This window comes from Papio anubis, chromosome 9 (assembly GCF_008728515.1).
Source record: "Papio anubis isolate 15944 chromosome 9, Panubis1.0, whole genome shotgun sequence".
In the NCBI taxonomy this organism is placed as follows: domain Eukaryota; kingdom Metazoa; phylum Chordata; class Mammalia; order Primates; family Cercopithecidae; genus Papio; species Papio anubis.
In genome coordinates, this window is record NC_044984.1 from 30,078,458 (window position 1) to 30,103,418 (window position 24,961).

The 24,961-nt window shown below is 41.2% G+C and overlaps 1 protein-coding gene and 1 non-coding gene across 11 annotated transcripts in view; one reads left to right on the forward strand and one right to left on the reverse strand.

The window, feature by feature from the left end:
* The window catches only part of DENND5B (DENN domain containing 5B), a 220,707-nt gene that overhangs the window by 12,222 nt on the left and 183,524 nt on the right, over nucleotides 1-24,961 (reverse strand). For 9 of the 10 annotated variants that reach the window (XM_031650404.1, XM_021922162.2, XM_031650408.1 and 6 more), the window contains 7 exons: nucleotides 24,398-24,543; nucleotides 21,215-21,333; nucleotides 19,753-19,940; nucleotides 14,915-14,997; nucleotides 14,568-14,694; nucleotides 11,323-11,497; nucleotides 6,893-9,794 (listed from right to left, as the gene is read on the reverse strand). In XM_031650404.1, the coding sequence (XP_031506264.1) occupies nucleotides 9,611-9,794; nucleotides 11,323-11,497; nucleotides 14,568-14,694; nucleotides 14,915-14,997; nucleotides 19,753-19,940; nucleotides 21,215-21,333; nucleotides 24,398-24,543 (1,022 nt within the window). In that variant the 3' untranslated portion in view covers nucleotides 6,893-9,610. Of the gene's footprint in view, nucleotides 1-6,892; nucleotides 9,795-11,322; nucleotides 11,498-14,567; nucleotides 14,695-14,914; nucleotides 14,998-19,752; nucleotides 19,941-21,214; nucleotides 21,334-24,397; nucleotides 24,544-24,961 lie in introns of those variants that run through there. The other variant, XR_004176034.1, reaches the window with a different exon arrangement.
* On the forward strand, nucleotides 17,995-18,102 carry LOC116268989. Its single transcript, XR_004176315.1, has one exon. It is a non-coding gene; the product is annotated as a U6 spliceosomal RNA (small nuclear RNA).

Genomic DNA, 24,961 nt, shown 5'->3' on the forward strand with positions numbered 1-24,961 from the left:
TGGTCTCGATCTCCTGACTTCATGATCCACCTGCCTCGGCCTCCCAAAGTGCTGGGATTACAGGCGTGAACCACCGCACCCAGCCTTTTTTTGTTATTTTTGAGTAGGATATAAGTGAGAAATTCAAGAAAATTTTGAGGCATTTAAGAACACAGGTTGGCCAGGCGCGGTGGCTCACACCTGTAATCCTAGCACTTTGGGAGGCTGAGACAGGTGGATTACTTGAGGTCAGGCGTTTGAAACCAGCCTGGCCAACATGATGAAACCGTGTCTCTACTAAAAATACAAAAAAAACTAGCCAGATGTGGTGGCACATGCCTGTAATCCCAGCTACTTGGGAGGCTGAGGCAGGAGAATTGCTTGAACCTGGGAGGCAGAGGTTGCAGTGAGCCGAGATCATGCCACTGCACTCCAGCCCGGGCGACAGGGCAAAACTCCATCTCAAAAAAAAAAAACAACAACAAAACAGTTTATAGGTTAAGCAAATGACAGACCTCAGGATTATATTATTCTAGGGAACACAGAGCATCTGGCCCACAAGCCAGCCCTCATTAGAGTGACTTATTTTAGGCTTTGCAACCCACATTAATTGCTCTTTTTTTTTTTTTTTTCCTTTTTTCCACGTTTTAAAATTGTATATATTTGAATCGAAGTACATGTCAGGATAAAGAATCAAAAGAATTATCAAAAATATTAGGCTGAATCCTATGAAGTTGTTAACAATGCCTTTGACCTTTAAAAGAGGTAATTTCTTACAAAATAAGGATATTTGTTCATTATAGTTTTTTTGGAATAGAGAAACATTGGGAGCTATTTAGATGTCTTCTTTTTCTTTCTATGTATTTATTTAATTTATTTATTTAGTAGAAAGACAGGGTCTTACTATGTTCCCCAGGCTGGTCTTGAACTCCTGGGCTCCAGTGATCCTCCTGCCTCGTCTTCCCAAAGTGCTGGGATTACACAGGCTTGAGTCACCGTGCCTGTAATGTTTTTCATCATAACATTGTTCAGAATAGTGAAAAAAATGAGTAATCTAAATGTCAAACAAATAAATCATGCCACATCCATATCACAAAATTAAAATCAATGTTTTAGATTTAATAACTCACTCCCTTTGTGTTCTCATGAACACATGATTTAATATTGGTTTCATGACATTAAGTTCCATTTATACATGCTGGAAACTTCCAAATTTATATCTAACGTCCAACTATAGCTCCCCAAATCCAGCCCAAGGCATTGAATTTCCTCTGTAGTGTCCCGGCAAGTTCTGGAGTATGTCACCTCCTCATGGATGTGTCCTTGGCACCTGGGGGCAGATTCCAAACAAGTCTACTTCTTTTAAATGTCTCAGTAAACCTTTTTTTTTTTTTTTTAGAATGGGTCTCACTCTGTTGCCCAGACTGGAGTGCAGTGGCATGATCTCGGCTCACTGCAAACTTTACCTCTGGGGCTCAAGCGATCCTCTCACCTCAGCCCTGCAGGTAGGTGGGAACACAGGCACATGCCACCACGCCAGGCTAATTTTTTGTATTTTAGTAGAGACGGGGTCTTGCCACATTGCCCAGGCTGGTCTCAAACTCCTAGGCTCAAGGAATCCGACTGCCTCAGCCTCCCACAGTGCTGAGATGACAGGTGTGAGCCGCTGTGCTCAGCCTCAGTAAACTTCTTTGCCACCCAGAGAGAGGGTTGTACCCTCTCTCAGGGTCTGGTTCAACCTCAGGCAGGGGGCTCATTTAGATTTGCCTTGACTCAGCCCTATGGTTTTTTTTTTGGTGGGGGGATGAAGTCTCACTCTGTCACCCAGGCTGGAGTGCAGTAGCGTGATCTCGGCTCACTGCAACCTCTGCCTCCCAGGTTCAAGCAATTCCCCTGCCTCAGCCTCCAGAGTAGCTGGGACTACAGGTTCGCGCCATCATGCCCGGCTAATTTTTTGTATTTTTAGTAGAGATGGGGTTTCACCGTGTTAGCCATGATGGTCTCGATCTCCTGACCTTGTGATCCGCCCGCCTCGGCCTCCCAAAGTGCTGGGATTACAGGTGTGAGCCACCATGCTCAGCTGACTCAGCCCTATAGTTAATAGCTGCTCCCCATAAATGCTTTTCTTATAATCTTTAAGAGTTTTGTTTTCATCACCTGGCATCAGATCCTCCATTATTCCAATTTCTTGTTATTGTTTGTGATAGGTAATCTTAGGTCAACTTAGCTGGGCCAGGGTGCCCAGAAACTTGGTCAAACATTATTCTGGATACTACTATGAAGGTGTTTTTGGATGAGATTATACTTTTTTTTTTTTTTTTGAGATGGAGTTTTGCTCTGCCGCCCAGGCTGGAGTGCTATGGCGTGGTCTCAGCTCACTGCAACTTTCGCCTCCTGGCTTCAAGCAATTCTCCTGCCTCAGCCTCCTGAGTAGCTGGGATTACAGGCCTATGCCACCATGCCCATCTGATTTTTGTATTTTTAGTAGAGGCGAGGTTTCACCATGTTGGCCAGGCTGGTGTTGAACGCCTGACCCTGTGATCTGCCCACCTCAGCCTCCCAAAGTGCTGGGATTACAGCGCCCGGTGAGATTAACATTTTAATTGGTGGACTTCGAGTAAAGCAAATTACTATCCGTAATATGGGTGGGCCTTATCCAATCAGTTTAAGGCCTTAATATAAAAAAGACTGACTTCCTCCTGAGCAAGAAGAAATTCTGCCAGCAGACTGCCTTTTGGCTTGAACTGTCTCTTCCCTGATGGCCCACAATAAAGATTTAGACTCCCCAGGCCTCCACAATTGTGTGAGCCAAATCCTTAAAATGTTTCTCTATCTATACATGTCCTATTAGTTCTGTTTCTCTGGAGAACCCTAACACATTAATCTTTTATTTTTATTTTTTTGAGACAGTCTCTCTCTGTTGCCCAAACTGGAGTGCAGTGGCATGATCTCGGCTCGCTGCAACCTCTGCCTCCCGGGTTCAAGCGATTCTCCTCCCTCAGCCTCCAGAGTAGCTATGGTTACAGGCATGCGCCACCACACCCGGCTACTTCTTGTACTTTTAGTAGAGACAGGATTTCACCATGTTGGTCAGGCTAGGTCTCGAACTCCTGACCTGGTGATCCACCCCCCCCCCCCCCCCCCGCCTTTGGCATCCCAAAGTGCTGGGATTACAGGCGTGACCCACCGCGCCTGGCCTACATTATTCTTTACATTCAACTACCCCAGTTCAAATTGCTGTGTGGTTTCTGTCTCCTGATTGGACTGTGATGAATACATTATTATTCTCTCCTCAACTCCCAATCCATATGTGCAGATGCTTACCTAGCATCTCTATCTGGATGTCTAATAGGTATCTCAAAAGCATCACAAACTTCTTATCCCCAAAAGTAGCTCTTGATGCTCCTCCTACAAACTTGTTTTCTTTTTTTTCTTTTGAGTTGCAGTGAGCCAAGATTGTGCCACTGCACTCCAGCCTGGTGAAAGAGCGAGACTCCATCTCAAAAAAAAAAAAAAAAAGAATTTCGTGGGTTTTTTTTTGTTTGTTTGTTTTGAGATTAAGTCTCACTCCTGTTCCCCCAGACTGGAGTGCCATGGCGCGATCTCAGCTCACTGCAAACTCTGCCTCCCAGGTTCAAGCGATTCTCCTGCCTCAGCCTCCCAAGTAGCTGGGATTACAGGCGACTGCCACCATGCCTGGCTAATTTTTGTATTTTTAGTAGAGACAGGGTTTCACCATGTTGGCCAGCCTAGTCTTGAACTCCTGACCTCAGGTGATCCACCCACCTTGGCCTCCCAAAATGCTGGGATTCAGGCCTTCTCCTTTTAATGATATATTTTGATGACCAGAAATTCTTAATTTTTATATAGTCAGTTGTTTTTTACAGCAAAGCACCTGTGAGCATAGTCAAATTTATCACACTTATCCTTTATAATTTAAATGTCTTAAGAAAACTTCCCTTTCCCAAGTTAATAAGTACATTTCATATTTTCTCCTAAAAATTATGTTCCATCTTTCACATTTAGGTTGTTAAGCCACCAATAATTGATTTTTCTGTATGGTGTGAGGTAGGGTTCAAATTTTCACCCCTTACTCAGAAGGCTCTATTTTTCTACATAATAGTTTTGGTTTGATCTCCCTGCTTTCTGGAATCTCTTATCCTATGAAACACTATCAAGATTCTACAACAATGAAGCAAAACAAAGTATCAATCCCACAGTTTTATTTGTAAAGAACAAAGCATGAAAAGTCATATTTAAATGTACTCCCAAACCTGAAAAACCCACGTCAGTTTGTCTGATATGTATGTTAAAGTGCTTAATATCACAATATTCTTTTAAATTTTATATTATGTTCAGATGAGAAAAAAATCCAGTTCTGATGCATTTTGTTAACAATACAAAGAAAAACAATATAATTTAAATTGAGAAATGCTAATTTAAAAAGAAAGATACACAGGGTACATTTATATATGGTTCAAGTGTAACACAGAGCATTCTAAATGTTTCACACCCTCATTTGATTGACAACAGGAACTCCTTACTATACTTCTCTATTGTTGACAAGGCTTGGTGTTTAGAATCAAGGTTGGATTCACACACAAGTACATTCAGGTAAATTAGAACAAGCATGATTCCCTCCTACATAATCCAAGGATACCCTGGATCCCTTCGAATGAGGAAAAATTTTATTTGAGGTTTTTTTCTTCCCTTTATCTTGATGTGATATATATCTGAAGCCAATCTTTATCTTGTCCTTGAGAGGGTGAACAACTCTAATCAGATTTTGGAGATGAGGTTCTTCTTAGATTCTTTTGATCACACTACATCAGCAACCGCTTCAAAAAGCTTAGAATTCAGCTGATTCAAGGGATTTGTAAGTTTATTTTAATAGGAATAAAGGACCTAGTAGTTTATTATCCTTTTCTGTCTCCTATTTATGCTAAACATTAAAGTAATAAATACTTATATAAGAAACAGACTTCAAAAGACATGGATGACTTGGAAATAGGATTCACTATAAAAGTAGAGAAGGGCTCAAGACTCTCAATCAGTGAAGGTGTGTTAATACTGAAATATAAATAGCTAAAGTTCAGATTGTCTTTTCAACATAGTGAAAAGGATAGACTAGTTTCTGTAAACCTCACAGAAAATATTCACAGTTCCCTAAATGAAAAAATCATAATTTTTAGCAGAAAGAAGGTATTTCATTATGAAGATCCACACTCCTAATGTTGTGAAATAAATATTTCCCTGGAAATTTGAGGTCCTTGTCTGTCACCTCATGTTTCAAAATACCTTAGGGATGTCAACGTATACTACACATAAGCTGTTGTATAGTCTTGAACCTCTCTTTTTCACTTACATGAACATATAACAGTGCTTTATTGCCAAAAAAGGAAATATGAGCAATTCAGTATTTCCCCCATATCATTCATATAGTGTGATAGAAGTTCATTAAAATAATTTTTTAAAAAGCCATGTGAAAGTAAATACCACAGGGTTACAAAAGGTACAAAAATGTGTGAAACATTTAAATTTCAGAGGGAAATCCACACTTCTGCAAGGTTTAAGTTTCTCATATCAAATTCTCATTCCCAGTGGAAAACAGGGCAGGGAGGGTTGGGAGGCTTTTGTCCTCAGTAGCCTGCTTTTTCCCACTTAGGACTCCACTTTATACTACTTCACACTGACTCGCAGTCATTTTTAAGGCATATGACTCCCAACCAGGGCACAGATCTCACACATACTTCCAACATCAGTGTAATGCCACTGTGTCATAAAGGTCGAGATTAGGGGTTTCAGGACATATGAAAAACATTGGGAAAATAAATATTTCAAGAGGTAATACTTTTGGCAATTTAATTTTAAAACAACTTCTTCACCAGCTATTACTATGCAAAAATAATCATTATGGTCCCAGGCATTTAATTTATTTGCAGGAAAAACCAAAACAAACTAAATGTTGATTTTTTTATTTAACTTTTGAGACATGATCCTAAAGCAATATATTAATTTGAAAAATTACCACAGCAGAAAACATGCCTCTATGTGGGTATGGTCCTTCCAAAAGTCAGCTTAAAAGTCAAGCATTTATTCTAAGCATTCTTCTACTACGGTTGTACTCAAACTTTTGGTATAACTTAGAGACAGTTATGAGCCACATAAAAACTAAGTCCTTTGTTCTGTTATTTTGAGATGAGATTTCCATATGTTACCCAGGCTGGACTCAAACTCCTAGGTTTAAGTGATCCTCCTGCCTTGGCTTCCCAAGCAGCTGGGACTACAGGTGTGTACTGCCATGCCCAGCATGTCTTATTTCTTTATAGCTGCACTTCTTATGTGACCCCAAACTCAGCCTAAGCATCCTTTTTATTGATCAAACTTGGATCCTAAGGACTATTTCCAAATATTTAAATTTATTCTTTTTTTTTTTTTTTTCTTTTTTTTTGAGACGGAGTCTCGCTCTGTCACCCAGGCTGGAGTGCAGTGGCCGGATCTCAGCTCACTGCAAGCTCCACCTCCCGGGTTCACGCCATTCTCCTGCCTCAGCCTCCCGAGTAGCTGGGACTACAGGCGCCTGCCACCTCGCCCGGCTAAGTTTTTGTATTTTTAGTAGAGACGGGGTTTCACTGTGTTAGCCAGGATGGTCTCGATCTCCTGACCTCGTGATCCGCCCGCCTCGGCCTCCCAAAGTGCTGGGATTACAGGCTTGAGCCACCGCACCCGGCCTAAATTTATTCTTAAAGGCCAGGATTGACCACCATTGGGAATATTCAAAAGAATGGGGGTACCGGCCATTCAAGCAGCTCACACAAGGAGGGCCCCACACGTTTATAGCATGGGCTGTATCAACAGAATAAGTACATGGGCTCACAAGGTGACTAAAGGACCCATCATCCAAGAGGATGTGTCAGTTCTGATGTGTTTTATTAAAATCATTTCACTATTACAGTGATATTACACAAAGGCATGAAGATGAAATTTTAGGTGTAACTTTTTTGGGGGTATTACTTTTTAAAGTAATGGTTTTATTCATGGGCCCCAAATCCAACTTTGCTCTCAGTTTTTTTTTTGAGACAGAGTCTCACTCTTGTCACCCAGGCTGGAGTGCAGTGGCACAATCTCGGCTCACTGCAACCTCCACACTCCTGCATTTAAGCAATTCTCCTGCTTCAGCCTCCTGAGTTGCTGGAATTGCAGGCCCTGCCACCACCCCCTGGATAATTTTCGTCTATTTTTTTTTTTTTTTTTTTTTTTTAGTAGAGACAGGGTTTCACCATGTTGGCCAGTCTGGTCTCGAACTCCTGACTGACCTCAGATGATCCACCCGCCTCAGCCTCCCAAAGTGTCGGGATTACAGGCGTTAGCCACTGCACCTGGCCTGCTCCCAGTTTTTACAAGATGTTAATTCCCAACAATCTGAGAGCAATGTGTTAATATGAATATTAATTCTACTAAATGAATATTCATCCTTATTTCCTCCTTGTGTAGGTGGATGAATAAAGATCCAATAGTTTAATAGAAAGACTACTGGTAAGAATGCCAGAAGGTCAGTCTCATGCCGCCTGGTGAAATCAAACAAACAAACAAACAAACAAACAAACAAACATGAATTCTAGAGCTTGTGTTGTCAGTGACCAGCTGTGGGGTAAGTGTAAGATTTAATCTCTCTATTCCTTAAGTGTTCCCTTCTACAAAGTAAGAAGGCTGGACGAGGTGTGTCAATCCTAGCACACTAACCTAAGTCATCCCCCTGGTTGCCTAGACCTGTCAGGAGCATGGCCTTACGAAGATACAAGCATGAAATCCTGGGTTGGACCCCTCTATAGTTTCTGATCACTAAACACAGTAGGAGCCCAGTGTAAAACAGGTTCTGGATATCTCCCACGATAGACTTCCCAGGTCCCTGGAAGAGCTGTACCATTGTAGACACACTTTAGCCTCAGGCAAACAAATTTCTGGTCTACCCAGAACCATCTTCTTAAACCATTTCCATGGGTTTTTAAATACATCTGTCAACTCTCCTTTTCCTCAAGCATGAAGTCAATGTTAAAAGAGGCTGTCCTTGGCTGAATACAGTGTTTGATAAAGGGAGTTAGGCACTTGTTTCACTAGTTTATTCCTCCAGGAAATAAGGTTAACAATACAGTTGGTCAAAGCTCAGCACCCTCAGATTGCACAAGGATACTGACGCCATGGCTTTGCTTTTCAGCCACAACTGGGAATAAAACTAGGAGCTCTGCTGAGGCAATTTTGCTGCTAAAAATGTACAAATGCCTAATTAGCATTACAGGACCTACCAGAAGATGAGGACTTAAGAGTAACTAGCCAATACGACATTTACTTAACTTCTTTATAAACTATCAAACTGGAAAGTTACTCACAACTTTTGGTCCTTCAAAATTGTTGCCACCTCTTGTTTTGCTTCCATTTTATCAGCCTGTGCCGCCAGTGGCTTTTAGCTTCTCTGGGTCAGTTGTTTTACATTATTACTCCCCTTCCTACAAAGGAACATAAAGCTTGCCCTGAAACACCCAGAAAGGGTTCATTCTCTCTCTCCTTCTGTTATTTGCATTATCATGGTCAACAAATGCTTTCACAAAAACATTCCAAGCCACACAGAACCCTCCTCCTCCTTAGACATTCCTTCCATTTCCTGAGGGGGGATGGGCCCTGGAGAGGTGGGTGATTAGGCCCTAAAAAAGACAGAGCTCGTGGTTATCCTTAAGAGGTAGACCACTGCAGAGTTTAGATGGCCACATTAAAAGTACAGAATCAAACTGCTGTTTGCAATTCTTATGACTATGAATCTAACACTGAAATTCACATCTCCCCAACATACCTCAAATAACAAGAATAAAAATGCCAAGAATGAAGTTAGTCTAGGCTAATCTTTCCAAAGTGTAAAGAAGTTATAATCCCACAATTGAACACACTTCTCAGGGCTTTGTATGTTCTCTTTCCAGTTCAGCCAAGCTCCTGGGGTCTAGTGTTAAAAATACTCCAATTATATCATCTTGTGCGGACTGAAATTTTTTTCCAAAAGACTGGAGAAGTGACTAACAATTCGAATATATAAAACAGTTTGTAACTTAAAAGATACAAGTGCAGACTACCAGTACAGTAGGTAAAGCTGTGTGCATTCACAATACAAAGGATCAGACTCCAAGATGGATGGCTACTACGTAACAATGCATTCTGGGTTTCTTTGTGATACCTGGAGGAAAAAAAAAAGCCCGACTGGGTTGCACTGTATTTACATCTTTACTGGCTTCTTCCTGGCTAGCACCACTCTTCCCCCCCAACCCCCAACATTTTTAAGCTACTTATTTTAAGTCACAGGAATATTCAATCTAAGAAAAGCGTCTTATTCGAGTAATATAATTTCTTAAAGAAGATAGCATATTTACACACATCTAACACATGAAAATACTCTATTTTATACTAAATTCCAGGTTCAAATGAACTACAATACAACATTTTGCCTTGTCTGTAGAGTGAGGATTGTTCCAAATGGGGCATATGTTGGGCTGCCCCTGCAGTGATTCACTACTGTCAGACAAGTCCAAATCGGTCCCCTAGTTGGGGAAGGAGTAAGGTTTGGACTGAGAGTTTCTAGACAGTTGGGTTACACGTCCACTCCTTTGATGAGTGATCCTTCTAGGACTATGGTGAAGTCCTGAATGGTCTGCAGAATTCGGATAAGGGAGTTGACAGTCATGCGGTCTCGCAGGAGAGCGCTCTCTTCATACATTCGAGTGATGGCTGGACACTCAGCTAACAATGGAATCCACTGTGGGAGCAGGCGATCCCTACAGATCCAAACAGAAACAATTCCTAAGCACTGCTGGCCTCACTGCAGAACAAGGCACACAGTGGAGCCTGTGTGAATGGGTAAGTGTGGGGCCTGATGGTACAAAATCTATCTAAGCTAAGAGGTCAGGAGAGAGGAAATCAAAGCCAAGAAGTTGAATATTTTCTGGTAAAACAAACAGTGATGAGATAGTGTAAAGCTAAAGGGAAAATCCATTATTTTAAACCCAATTTAATTACATTAGAGAGTCTATGCACATTAAAGACATTCTCTATTCTGATTTTACCACCTTTAGAAAGAGGCAGAATGTCATTTTCTATGTCTTTTTTTTTTTTTTTTTTTAATAGGAGTGTTACTCTGTGGCAAGGCATGCCACAGTATACTGACCTTTTGGAAGAAAGACTACACTAAACTGTAGGGATTTGCTTTTTATTTTTTTTAACTTATACAACGTAACAGGGTGAGGAACAAAATCAAAGCAGAAAAACATTAAGTAGATTTTATAAACCAGATGAGAGTTTGCATTGGTCTAATAAATCAGGAGAGTATAGAGATAAAAGGAGATAAAGATCATGCTCAAAAGAAATTTTAAAAGCACAGCTAAAACTGGGCTCCTTTTATGAAGAAGAAATACAGAACTTAGTTCTGTAAACCAGCTGTTTCAGGAGGATAAAACCTCACATCTTCAATTTTTCCTGATCAAACCTGACATTAGTAACCCATTGCTAAGTTCCTAAGACATCCTTATTGAGCATCCCCAACCAGGCCATCTTCAGTCTCAGGTTGGGGCTCTTAAGGTTCAGGAAAAAACAAATACTACATGGGTAACTTAAAAAAAGAAAACTAAAGGTCTCTATGTTTCATTTCTTACAATTCTGAGAGCTGTTTTAAAAGTAATGGACTGTATCGCTCCTATGTGCTACTTTCAAAAAATAAAGGGGTAGGAAATAGTCTTATAGAGAAGATGATATATAGCAAGAATCCCATAACGTTATTAAATGTAAATATAGTGGTATATATACACTATATAAGGTTTACATAGCAAATATGTACGGTGTATGTGTCTAATTATCTAGCAACCTCTCTATTACCCATCTATCTGTGAAGCCAGTATAGAGTCATGGTGGAGACCTTGGGCTCTGCAGTGGGACAGGGTGTGAACTCAGCTCTGTCCCATTTTTCTGTGTGTCCTTGGGAAAGTCTGCTAACTTATGTGTGCCTCATCTATTTTCTACTTTCTTATCTTTAAAATGAGAAAATCATTCGCTACCTCATGTAGTGCTAGTGGTGAATTAAACTCGAGGGAGGAGGCAGAGGTTGCAGTGAGCCAAGATTACGCCACGGCACTCCAGCCTGGGCGATGGAGTGAGACTCTGTCTCAAAAGAAAAAGTAAAAGGAAAGAAAGTAACCCAAAGGAGAGCTCTGGAAGGGGTATGATCTGGTATAACCTTTTCTGGACTCTAGTTCAACATGTAACAGTTCAACGTGTAACAAAGATAGGAAAAATAAAACACTGGTTTTGTACCTTGTTCCAAGGCAAACTAAAATCTGGAATTTGCCGTCCTTCCCAATGTTCCTGGGTGCAGTATTAATAGCATTTACATAGTGGCAGAAAGTTTTACAGGATGATTTCTGAATAAGGACATCATCTTCATTATCTAGAATCTGGTCAGTTGTTTCAAAATAAGCAACCACTTTCTCTGAGGAAAAAAGTCAGAATTACATCACAATATATGTCAACACTTCATATATAGAAAGATTCATCACTTAATTTATTATGGAAACACTAATGATGCTTTGCATACAGTCAGTGCTGAAGCCAATATCATTACTTTATCATTGATTTCAGGGGTCCATGTTTCATGGTAGAACAATAAATACGTTCCCAGGAATTTCTTTTCTTTTCTTTTTTTTTTTTTTTGAGACGGAGTCTCGCTCTGTCACCCAGGCTGGAGTGCAGTGGCCTGATCGCAGCTCACTGCAAGCTCCGCCTCCCGGGTTTACGCCATTCTCCTGCCTCAGCCTCCTGAGTAGCTGGGACTACAGGCGCCCGCCACCTTGCCCGGCTAGTTTTTTGTATTTTTTAGTAGAGACGGGGTTTCACCGTGTTAGCCAGGATGGTCTCGATCTCCTGACCTCATGATCCGCCCATCTCCGCCTCCCTAAGTGCTGGGATTACAGGCTTGAGCCACCGTGCCCAGCCAGGAATTTATTTTCTAATCTAGACTGCATTCCAGAAGACTATAAAGTTTACTCCCTTTAAAATACCTTCATGAAACAGAAACTGGCAAAAAAGAAAAGAAAAATAGCATCTTCTGTTAAGACTGGAACCTTCTAGGAGTAACCAGCAATGACGTGGTAGCCACTGAAATAATACCCCCTGTGTTCTACTTATAGAATGACTTGCTAACACTTTGCAACAAGACCTTTGAAATGCACCTGAATAAGTATCTGACAAAGACAGACATATGTATATACACGAGAAGCAGAAGCAGTAAGATTCTAGGCATTCCAGAAGAAAAAAAACCTGTGGGCCTATTTCTATCAACTTTCCTTTTTTTTTTTTTTTGTCTATTCTAAGTTAGAGGAAATAAACTACTTCATCTAGGCCTTATTTAGAAAACACAAAATGATTAATTGCCCATTTAAAGAAACTATGAATTCTGGAAGAGCTGCATACCAAAAGAAAGATTACAAAGTTTAGCGAGCTAGAGCAGAAACACTCCAAAAGAGCTTTCTGTGATTATGAAAATGTTCTCCATCTACAAGGTCCAATTTGGTAGCCACGTATGGCTACTGAGCACTTGAAATGTGGCCAGTGTTATTAAGAAAATGAAATTTACATTTGATTTAAATTAAATACATTTGACCAGGTGTGGTGGCTCACGCCTGTAATCCCAGCACTTTGGGAGGCCAAGGCGGGCAGATCACCTGAGGTCAGGAGTTCGAGACCAGCCTAGCCAGCACGGTGAAACCCCGTCTCTACTAAAAATACAAAAATTAGCTGGGCGTGGTGGCAGGCACCTGTAATCCCAGCTACTTGGGCTGAGGCAGGAGAATTGCTTGAACCTAGGAGGCAGAGGTTGCGGTGAGCCAAGATCACACCATTGCACTCCAGCCTGGGCAACAGAGTGAGACTCTGTCTAAAACAAACAAAAAAATTAAATAGATTTAAAATTTAAACGGCTATGTGTGGCTAATGGTTACTATACTGGACAACACAGAGCTAGAGGAATCCTTTTACAAAAACTGGCCAGGTGCAGTGCTCATACCTGTAATCCCAGCACCTTGGGAGGCTGACCTGGGTGGATCACTTGAGAACAGAATTTGGGACCAGCGTGGCCAACATGGCAAAACCCCGTCTCTACTAAAAATACAAAAATTAGGGGTGTGGTGGCAGGCACCTGTAATCCCAGCTACTCAGTGACTGAGGCAGGAGAATCGCTTGAACCCAGGAGGCAGAGGTTGCAGTGAGCTGAGATGGGGCCACTGCACTCCAGCCTGGGCAGCAGAGTGAAACTCCATCTCAAACAAACAAAAAAGTTCTATCATGTCACTCCTTAGCTCAAAGCCTTCCAACAGCTTCCAATTTCATTCAGGATAAAGGCTGAGGTCATTCCAATCACCTAGAAGGCCCTACACAACCTGGCACTGACACTAAACACCACCTCCCCGAGTCTCCTACTCTCTCTCTTGCTGTGTTCCAGTCACACTGGTCTTGGAGTTCCATGGAAACACTTCCGCCTTGGGGCTTAGCACTCGTAGTGCTGTCAACCTGGAGTCCGTCTTCCCAGATATCTACATGGCTTACTTCCTCACCTACATGAAGTCTATGCTCCAATGTACCTTGACATTCAGCACAGTCTAAAACCACCCGTTAAGAAGACCACCCGTTTAAATCCCCACTTTATTTCCTTTTATACTGCTCTATTTCTTTCCAGATCAATGGTCACATTTCTGACATACCATATGAATTACATTATTTGTTATGTTTTTGTGTATTGTTTGTTTCCCACACTAACCTAGGTTTGTCAACCACAGGGATTTCTGTTTTGTTTATTAATGTATATCTTGAGCAACTCGAATAGTATTTGGAATATTGTACATATTATAATTTGTTGAGTGAACGAAAAACAAAGACAGTACTTGATATTTATTATTATTATATATACTTTTTGAGACAGGGTCTCACTCTGTTGCCCAGGCTGGAGTGCAGTGGCTTGATCATGGCTGACTGTAGCCTTCACCTCCTGGGCTCCTGGGCTCAAGTGATGCTGCTGCCTCAGGTTCTCAGGTAGCTGGAACCACAGGTGTTTGCTAGCACACTCAGCTAATTTAATATTTATTTAAAAATATATATATACCTTTGCCAGGCACGGTGGCTCATTCCTGTAATCCCAGCACTTTGGGAGGCTGAGGCGGGTGGATCACGAGGTCAGGAGTTCAAGACCAGCCTGGCCAATATGGTAAAACCCCTTCTCTAGCAAAAATACGAAAATTAGTTGGGCATGGTGGTGCACACCTGTAGTCCCAGCTGCTTGGGAGGCTGAGGCAGGAGAATCGTTTGAACCCAGGAGAAGGAGGGTTGCAGTGAGCCAAGATTATGCCACTGCACTCCAGCTTGGGCAACAGAGTAAGACTCCGTCTCAAAAAAAGAAAAAAATATATATATACCCTTATCACTAACCCTTATTCACTCAGATTCCTGGGTCTGTGAGTTCCTAAGAAACACTTCAGTGACCTTAAAGTATATACATCTGCTTTATTTACCTATGAAGTCCCAGATGAAGACATTCTTGTGAAAGATGCGGGCAGATTTGAACCCATGGTGGAAAACCTGCTCAAGGGCTGCAACCAGGCCATTTTCTCCACACAGCAACACGGTGAGGCTTCCTCTCTGTGGGGCATAACACACAGTGTCAAAGAAAAATCTCCTGCATCTATGTCTAAGAAAAACACTAGAGAAGCAAGTGCTGAATGTATCTATATGAAGCATATTTTTACAGCTACCAGAAAGCTTACAAATGAAAATTCAAGCACCCCATATTGCCTCGTGTATCACATATAAAAGCATCTTTAAAAGTCCCACTATACTAAGTTTTATAGCCCATAAATACCTCTTTTTCAGGTTTATGAAAATGTTTCACAATATTATTCACAGCTTCTCCAATTCCTTCTTGGATCTGCCCAGCATTGGGTTCTGTAAAATAATAAACAGTGGCTGCATTCTCATGGGAGATAAATAAACCAAAGTACTATGGGACATCGACTGTGTCCACCTAGGCAGGAAGTACATCACCAGAGCAGGCTGGCTTTGCCAGGGGCTCTATAGAACTTGCCTCTGGCCAATTTGGCCAAGTGGGAGGCATCCTGGCAAAATGGAAAATAATCCAAGAGATCCCTAGATTCAAATCCCAGCATTACCATCTGCAATCTATAACCCTAGCCTAGTGTCTAACTTCCTCTGAGTTTTCAGTTTCCTCAACTGAAAATAGGGAAAATACATACCTCATTGGGAAAACTGGTAAGTTGTAGGAGTAAACAACTTAGCATGGTGCCTGTCACAAAATGCAAGCAAGCCCCCAAATATGAGAAGCAAGGCTGGGAAGTCCCAGCATCACTCCTCAAATGTTCCCTTATGCTTCGTACCTATGAGCCCGTTAGTGAGCATAGACTAAGGCTTGAGGCGCTCCGGATAGCTAACTTGGAGTTTGAAGATTTGCTATTGTGTTTAAAATAAGGGGAAAATGCCAGGTACCCTGTGGCATCCAGGTCTGAAGCCCAGAACTCCCTCCCTTCCTGGCTAGTCAATCTGTCTCAGCACTGCTTCCTTCTGCCAGCCAGCACTTGCTCTTCTAGGCTACTTTCCTGAGGGATAGGTTGGTGGGCTGCTTGAATGGGACCTAAATCACTTTTGTCTACCAAATCTAAGGAATGGTTTGTTTTTTAAAAAAGGTGGTAAACATTTCAGAAGTAGGTAACAAGAGAAAAGGTATATAGTTTGGATTTTCTTGTAGTTCTAATTTACTTATCACACTATAAAGGAAAACCCATACATCCTCATGTTTAAGAATCTCTAAATTCATACTGCTGAAGGATTTCTTGCATAAACATTTCTTTCAGTGAAATTCAAGGTTTTTTCTACACGAATGCATAAAAATTGTTAAAATAAAAACCTCCTATAATTGAAGTACTGATACCACGACCTCTTGTTCCTAGTAGTTTCTTTACCCAGTAGCTTTTTGTTTTTTTACCTTTACCTTTCTCCATTTCTTCTTTTAGACATCAAGTCTATTTTGAAACCTGTCACCCATTCCAAAAGAGCCTTGATCAATATTATTTTAAAACTGACTTAAAAAATTTTCAGTTCTCTGAATACCATCTTACATATAACATACTGTGAGAAAATACCGTTATCCATTTCTGAGTCTTGGGTCATTCAGACTTTTCTGCTTATAGAGTGAGAAAAGAAAGTATGATTAAAAAAAATGGGGGATAAAAGCCTTTCAAATAATACCCCCATGAAATTGGACTGACTCAGCTGTTATAATAATTTGGATGGATGGAGCTGAAACCTACTTTTAAATTTTAAATCAGCATAATTAAAATTCACCATATACTAAAAGTCACCAATTTTGATGAGCTTTGACAAATGGACAGTCATGTAACCACCACCACAATCATGATATGGAACATTTCCATCATTCCTGAAAGTTACCCTGTGCTCTTTTCAGTTACCTTCCTTAGCTCCTAACTCCTGGCAACCACTGATCTGCTTTCTATTATTATATTGCTTTTATAGAGATCTGATATATAAACAGATACATATCACTATCTGTTTATCCTTTCACCAGTTGATGGATATTGGGGTTGTTTCCATCTTTGGCTATTACGAATAAAGCTCTAAGAACATCTGCGTACAAGTCTGTGTAGATATATGTATTCATTTCTCTTGTGTACATATCTAGGAGTGAGATTGCTGGGCCAAGGGTATGGTAAGTGTACATGTATCTTTATAAATGCCAAGATGTTTTTTATTTTGTATTCCCACTAGCAATGCATGAGCTTTCTGTTACTCCACATCCTTACCAATATTTGTTGCTATAAGTGCTTTAAATTGGTTGGGCGCAGTGGCTCGCGCCTGCAATCACAGCACTCTGGCAGGCTGAGGCGGGAGGATCATCTGAGGTCAGGAGTTCAAGACCAGCCTGGCCAACACGGTGAAACCCCATCCCTACCCAAAATACAAAATTAGCCTCGCGTGGCAGTGCATGCCCGTAATGCCAGCTACTTGGGAGGCTGAGGCAGGAGAATCACTTGAACCTGGGAAGCGGAGGTTGCAGTGAGATGAGACTGCACCACTGCACTCCAGCCCCGCCAACAAGAGTGAAACTCAGTCAAAAAACAAACAAACAAACAAAAACAAAAAAACTGCACACATGGTTAATACACAATCATGTGCTAGCAAATGGATAGAGACTAATAGAACCTAGGGAAACTACTTTGTTAATAAACTAAGGACCTATTAGGTACCTTTGTTATTCTACTTGTGGTTATAATCTATAGCTAAAAAGCCCCTTCACTGATAAACTTCTGTAACTTTTCCCTAAATACTGCCTCTATATTCATGTTCTGTGGCTGCCTTTTGTGGCTGCTGTAATAGACTCAAAAATTTGGTGGCTTAAGTGACAGAAATACATTTTATTGCAGTTCTGGGGGCCAGAAGTCAAAATTTAGTTATCACTGGGCAAAAGAAAAAAAAAAAAAAAAGCAAGGTGTCAGCAGGGCTGCATTCCCTTGAAATTCTAGGGGAAAATCCCTTCCTTGCCTCTTTTAGCTTCTGGTGGCTGTTGGCATTGTTTTTTTTTTTTGAGACGGAGTCTCGCTCTGTTGCCTAGGCTGTAGCTCATGTAGTGCAGTGGCCAGATCTCAGCTCACTGCAACCTCCACCTCCCAGATTAAAGCAATTCTCCTGTCTCAGCCTCCCGAGTAGCTAGGATTACAGGTGCACGCTATCATGTCTGGCTAATTTTTGTATTTTTAGTAGAGACGAGTCAGGCTGGCCTCAAACTCCTGACCTCAGGTGATCCAACTCAGCCTCCCAAAGTGCTGGCTGGGATTACAGGCGTGAGCCATAGCGCCCGGCCGGCATTCCTTGGTTTTTTTTTTTTTAAAGACACAGTCATGCTTGCTTCATATATACTTGCAGCACATATACTAAAAAATTGGAACAACACAAAGAAAATTATTAGCATGGCCCCTGCACAAGGATGACAAGCAAATTTGTGAAGCATTCCATATTTTCCTCAATACTTGAATATGGAACATATGCACAGGAGAAGGAAATAACATTGCACTTTATAAACACTGTATTGTAAGTGGAAAATGCAATGTCTTAAATAAAACTATTTAAAATTGGCACCAAAAGAAAACCCAAAAAAAGACAAGAGTGTCACTCTGTCACTCAAGCTGGAATGCAGTGGCATGAGCTCGGCTCACTGCAACCTCTACCTCCTGGGTTAAAGCAATCCTCATGCCTCAGCCTCCTGAGTAGCTGGGATTACAGGCATGCACCACATGCCTGGTTAATGTTTTTTTTTTTTTAGTAGAGACGGGGTTTTGCTATGTTGGCCTCAAACTCCTGCCCTCAAGTGATCTGCCCACTTTGGCCTCCCAAAGTGTTGGGAAAGAATACATATGATTGCATTTAGGGTCCATGTAGGTGATCCAGGACAATCTCCTTATTTCAAGATCCCTATCACATCTGCAAAAATCCTTTCTCCAAATAAGGCAACATTTATAGATTCTAGAGGTTAGAATTTTACATTTTTGGGAGACATTATTTAGTCTATTAAAGCCTACATTAGTAATTTAGTCTATTAAAGCCTACATTAGTATAAATTAGGAAGTTTACTATATGCTAAAAATGGCATGTGAACATAGTATAATACTCATAAAATTAACTCCTTTATAGTATTTTGTTTCATCCCTACTATAGCAAGAAAATTGGAACAGAAGGGGTAGAAAGAAATTTTAATCTCTTAGAATAAGAGACACTGGGGCAGGCGCAGTGGCTCACGCCTCTAATCCCAGAACTTTCAGAGGCCAAGGCGGGTGGATCTCAAGGTCAAGAGATTGAGACCAGCCTGGCTAACATGGGGAAACCCCGTCTCTATCAAAAATATAAAAAATTAGCCAGGTGTGGTGGCGGGCACCTGTGATCCCAGCTACTTGGGAGGCTGAGGCAGGAGAATTGTTTGAACCTGGGAGGCGGGGGTTGCAGAGAGCTGAGATCGCACCACTGCACTGCAGCCTGGGTGACAGAGCAAGACTCCTTAAAAAAAAAAAAAAAAGGCTAGATATGGCTATCTGGGAGTACTGTAACATACAACTATTATTATTTCTCCTTTAAGTTTCAGGCAAGGCCAGATGTGGTGGCACATGCCTGCAATGCCAGCACTTTGGGAGGCTGAGGCAGGCAGATTGCTTGAGCTCAGCAGTTCAAGACCAGCCTGGGCAACATGGCGAAAGGCAGTCTATAAAAAAAATACAAAAATTAGCCGGGTGTGATGAGGTGTGGCTATAGTCCCAGCTACTTGGAAAGCTGAGGTGGGAGGATCATTTGAACCCAGGGGGCAGAGGCTGCAGTGAGCTGAGACTGTGCCACTGCATTCTAGCCTGGGTGACAGAGTGAAATCTTGTCTCAAAAAATAAAAGTTTCAGGTAAAATATTTACTTATATTTCCACAGCTTAATAAAAACAGAGCATGCAGGTTTTCTAAAAAGATAGATTTTAACTCTAAACTCTTCCAGCTTTTGAATATTTATGAATTTTCCTCAACTTTCTTCTTTTTTAAATCTCCTCACTACATTCATTAACACAACTGTTTTCTATCAAATGGTCACATGAAGCCTACATCATATGAGCACATAGGAAAAATTTAAATATACTTACTGTTGTTTTTTCCTGTCAGTGAAGTGATGCTCAATCTCCTCGCCGTGGTGGGTGACTTCTGCTGGGGTGGAGTCCGACACTGCTTTACTAGATCATCATCTGATGCTGATGTCATCAATTCTCCAATAAGAATTCTCTCCAGGCTCCCATCATCAATGCCTTTCCCCAGCCACCGTCCACATGGGAATCTGGTAGGACAGAGAACAAATTTTTTATTTTTATTTTTTTTTGAGACAGGGTTCTTGTTCAGCCCCCTGAGTAGCTGGGACTACAGGTGTGCACCAACACACCTGGCTAATTTTTGTGTTTTTCGTAGAGAGAAGGTCTCATTACATTGCCTATGCTGGTCTTGAACTCCTGGCCTCAAGTGATCCTTCCATCTCAGTTTCCCAAAGTGTGGGGAGGATTACACAGGTGTGAGCCATTGCACCCGGTCAGAGTATTTTCAAACTAGAAATTAATTTGGGAGTTAAGGCACAGAAGAAAAGAGGACAATATTTCCAGAGTAGTATTGGCTGTGACTAGTGGAATCCAAGAGATCTTTTCCTCCTACTGAAATTATTTTAGGCTCTTTTTGATTTTCTTTTATTCTGAGAGTTATATTAATCTTTCCAACATTTGTGGACTAAGCAATAGCAGCAAACATCTGTTGTTTTAAAGTTTTTTGAGGCTGGGCATGGTGGCTCATGCCTGTAATCCCAGCACTTTGGGAGGCCAAGGCGGGTGGATCACTTGAGGTTGAGACCAGCCTGGCCAATACAGCGAAACTCCCATCTCTACTAAAAATACAGAAATTAGCCGGGTATGGTGGCGGGTACCTGTAATCCCAGCTACTTGGGAGGCTGAAGCACGAGAATTGCTTGAACCTGGGAGGCAGAGGTTGCAGTGAGCTGAGATAGTGCCACCGCACTCCAGCCTGGGCAACAAGAGTGAAACTCTGTCTCAAAAAAAAAAAAGAAAAAAAAAGAAAAGAAAAAGAAAAAAAAGGTTTTTGGGGGGCAATTTTGTATGACATAAACAAAATTGTCCTCCTCCCCTGGGGAAAAAAAACCCTAAAATTCAGAAGGCAGCAGAAGAACTCAAACGATCTTTTTTTTTTTTTTTTTGAGATAGAGTTTCACCTTGTTGCCCAGGCTGGAGTGCAATGGAGCAATCTCGGTTCACTGCAATCTCCGCCTCCTGGGTTTGAGCGATTCTCCTGCCTCAACCTCCCAAGTAGCTGGGATTACAGGCATACGCCACCATGCCCCACCAATTTTTTTTATTTAGTAGAGATGAGGTTTCACCATGTTCGTGAGGCTGGTCTCAAACTCCTGACCTCAGGTGATCCACCCGTCTTGGCCTCTCAAAGTGCTGGGATTACAGGTGTGAGCCACTGTGCCCAGCCTACAATTCTTAAACTTTTTCTTATCTGAAGAGTCTTAAAACAAAGAATTCTGAGTTCCCAAGGCCATTTACTTACCTGTATGTATGTCCTGTGATTTCATTTCTGACCATGACACAATCCACTAGCCATTTGGCTAACAGTCCTGAGTTATCGTGACCAATCTGAACAGTGGTCAGCTTCCCCAAGTTCTGGCACTGTAGGGACAGGACTTTAGGTTATTTAGTACTCAATCCCATCCTGTTACATCTCAGCTTTACAGGTACTTTGGTTCCGTCTAATTTAACAACTGCATAGACAAACCCTGAATAATGTATTCAGCTATGCACTAGAGAAATATATTCACATGTATTCCTTGCTCTCAGAGAGCTCCCACATAATGAGATAGGAGACATATGGACATTAACTACCAAATGAGGGGGACCGCACACAGTGCTAGATTAGAGATATAAAAAGTGCTAGAAGAACGCTGGGGAAGGGACAGTTACTTCTACTTGGGGAACCCACAAACAACATTGACACAGTGACTTGTGCCTTGAAGGATGAGAAGAATTTCAAAAAACAGGAAAAAGATGCTATTTAGATTTAGTTACAGAGAGGCCAAGAAAACAATTATAGGTTTTAAAAATCACTCACACTGATACTCTTTTTTTTTTTTTTTGAGACAGAGTCTCGCTCTATTGCCCAGGCTGGAGTGCAGTGGCCGGATCTCAGCTCACTGCAAGCTCCGCCTCCCGGGTTTATGCCATTCTCCTGCCTCAGCCTCCCGAGTAGCTGGGACTACAGGTGCCCGCCACCTCGCCCGGCTAGTTTTTTTTTTTGTATTTTTTAGTAGAGACAGGTTTCACTGTGTTAGCCAGGATGGTCTCAATCTCCTGACCTTGTGATCTGCCCGTCTCGGACTCCCAAAGTGCTGGGATTACAGGCTTGAGCCACCGCGCCCAGCCAATATTCTTTCTTTAAAAAAATTTTTTTTTGTGGGTACACAGTAGGTATATATATTTATAGGGTACATGAGATGTTGACATTTTTCTGTTCCAATAAGATACTCAGGCAGAACTGACCTCAGACCTCATATACTAGAAGTCTTCGAAGCTATTTTTTAACAGGCATAGCTATCAGTAAGTTATTTTCACTGGCCCTTTGTGGACAAGTACAAAATAAAGCAATGATAATAAGAATAGTAAAAATGAATACTAATTAAATTCTGACTTCTAAAATCTGATAATGAAAAGATCACTGACCCCAACTATGTGCTGGATGAGAACATCAGAATTATAAGTTCTTTTTTTGGTTAATTTTAATGTTTAATTTTTATGGGTACCTAGTAGATGTGTGTATTTATGGATTAACTGAGATATTTTGATATAGGCATGCAATGCCTAATAACTGTATCAGGGTAAATGGGGTATCTGTCACCTCAAACATTTATCATTTGTGTGACAATCCAATTATGCTCTTTTAAGTTATTTTAAAATGTACAGTTAAATTATTTTTGACTATAGTCACCCTGTTGTGCTAGTGAATACTAGGTCTTATTCACTCTATTTTTTTGTATCCATTAGAGCTACGAGTTTTTTTTTTGTTTTTTTTTTTGAGATGGAGTTTCACTCTCATTGCCCAGGCTGGAGTGCAATGGCACAATCTCAGCTAACCGCAACCTTTGCCTCCCGGGTTCAAGCGATTCTCCTGCCTCAGCCTCCTGAGTAGCTGGGATTGCAGGCATGTGCCACCATGCCCGGCTAATTTTTGTGTTTTTAGTAGAGATGGGGTTTCTCCATGTTGGTCAGGCTGGCCTCGAACTCCCGACCTCAGGTGATCTGCCCTCCTTGGCCTCCCAAAGTGCTGGGATTACAGGCGTGAGTCACTGTGCCCGGCCAGAGCTACGAGTTCTTAAAGCACTTTATTCTTTGTAGCTCAGTGAGAAGGTATCACCATACTCTAGCTTAGGGATGATGGCATCTTGAATTAGTTGTACTGTAGAGATGGAAAGAAGTAGGTAGACATGAGAGAGACAGCTTAGAAATGGCAATGATGGGGTTTTTAACGTAGTTCCATTATTGGTAGATGAAGAAAAGCCAAGGGTTTTAATATTTTATATACAGGTGGCTTTGAGTCTACTGCATGGATAAGGCCAAACTGGGCTCCTGGGGCAGGGGGGTGGTATCATGACTCTAAGTGGAAACTGCTATTTCGAGACCCCAAGGAACATGAGAATGGGACATTCAGTTAGTACCATTTCCTTCCTCAAACACAACAGTTATTTGTCCTCTTCCTCCACCAAGATCAACCTGTGTACAGGCTTAACCACATGGAACTATCTCACCAAGTAAGACCTGAAAATTGACTACAATATTAAAAGGTTGTTTATTTTGTTTTTTGAGACAGAGTCTCACTCTGTCATCCAGGCTGGAGTGCAGTGACACAATCTTGGCTCACTACAACCTCTGTCTCCTGGGCTCAAGTGACCTCAGCCTTGCAAGTACCTGGACTACAGGTGCATGCCACCATGCCCAGCTAATTTTTGTATTTTCTGTAGAGATGGGGTCTCACTATGTTGCCCAGGCTGGTTGTCTCAAAGTCCTGGGCTCAAGCAATCTGCTTGCCTTGGTCTCCCAAAGTGTTGAGATTATAGGCATGACTCACTGCACCTGGCCAAAAGGCATTTTTATAGAATCACTCTATAAATGTCACCATGTGGTCTAAAATCTGTAAGCAGACGCTTGAACCCAAGAGGTGGGGGTTGCAATGAGTGGAGATCACACCACTGCACTCCAGCCTGGGCGAAAGAGCAAGACTCTGTCTCAAAAAAATAAAAATAAATAAAAAATAAAAAATAATAAAATAAAATCCATAAGCGTGAATATCAGCTCTCCTGTCCTTTTGCCAAAGGATGACCAGGTTTGGGCAGAAAGCATTTTACAGTAGGGAAGAGAACCACTGTGGGGAAAACATTTATTTGAATATTTCCTGCTTGCTAGGATCTGTGCTAGGCCCTGAAAATAATGGGAGAAGACCTGGAAAGCCTCAAAGCACACCACTACAAGTGAAAAATAGAGCTTAACAATGAAAATGTAAAACAAACAAATTAGTATAAGCTGCTTAAGACAACTTTTGACATATAATCACAAAAATGATCCTGCACGCTTTGAATGTCCCTCTGTTTTGTTTGATTCAAGGAAAAACGAAAAAGCCAGACAGAATCCATCTGTAAAACTACCCATGATACATTCTGCTAGGAAAGGTGTTAGCTGAACCTACCTCAAAGGTCATTTCGAGGAGGTTTTTGGGAATCTGCATCACTCCTGTGTCTCCTAGCTCTCCTGATACACAGATCCAAGGGTTCGATGTGATTATTGCATTGCTCAGCTTTTTGATTGGGATGATCACTGACCTATATGGAATCACTGAAAGAAAAATGCAGAAATTAATAAAAAAGTGGGGATAAAATTCTCCTCATAACAATATATTAAGAACTCTATTGGTTTTCATTGATAATTTGCTTTTTATGATCTATCAAGATGTACTTACACGAAAAGTTGATATCAAAACCTTTCAGTCTAGAAAGATGAGATCTAGTTTGCAAACCAGAAGTTTCAATACTTGCAGCAATGGTTTTCACAGCATGTATATCATCATGTATGTATGATGCATATATCACCATTAAATGTATGAACAATCTCAAGCATTAGTACCAGAATACCTAAAGATATGAACATTGACTGTGTATATTGTGTTTTCATTGCTTAAATTTTCTTAAAAATTAATTTTGTACCAAAATTGAGTAGAAATGAACATGATTACTGACATGGTTTTATATAAAAA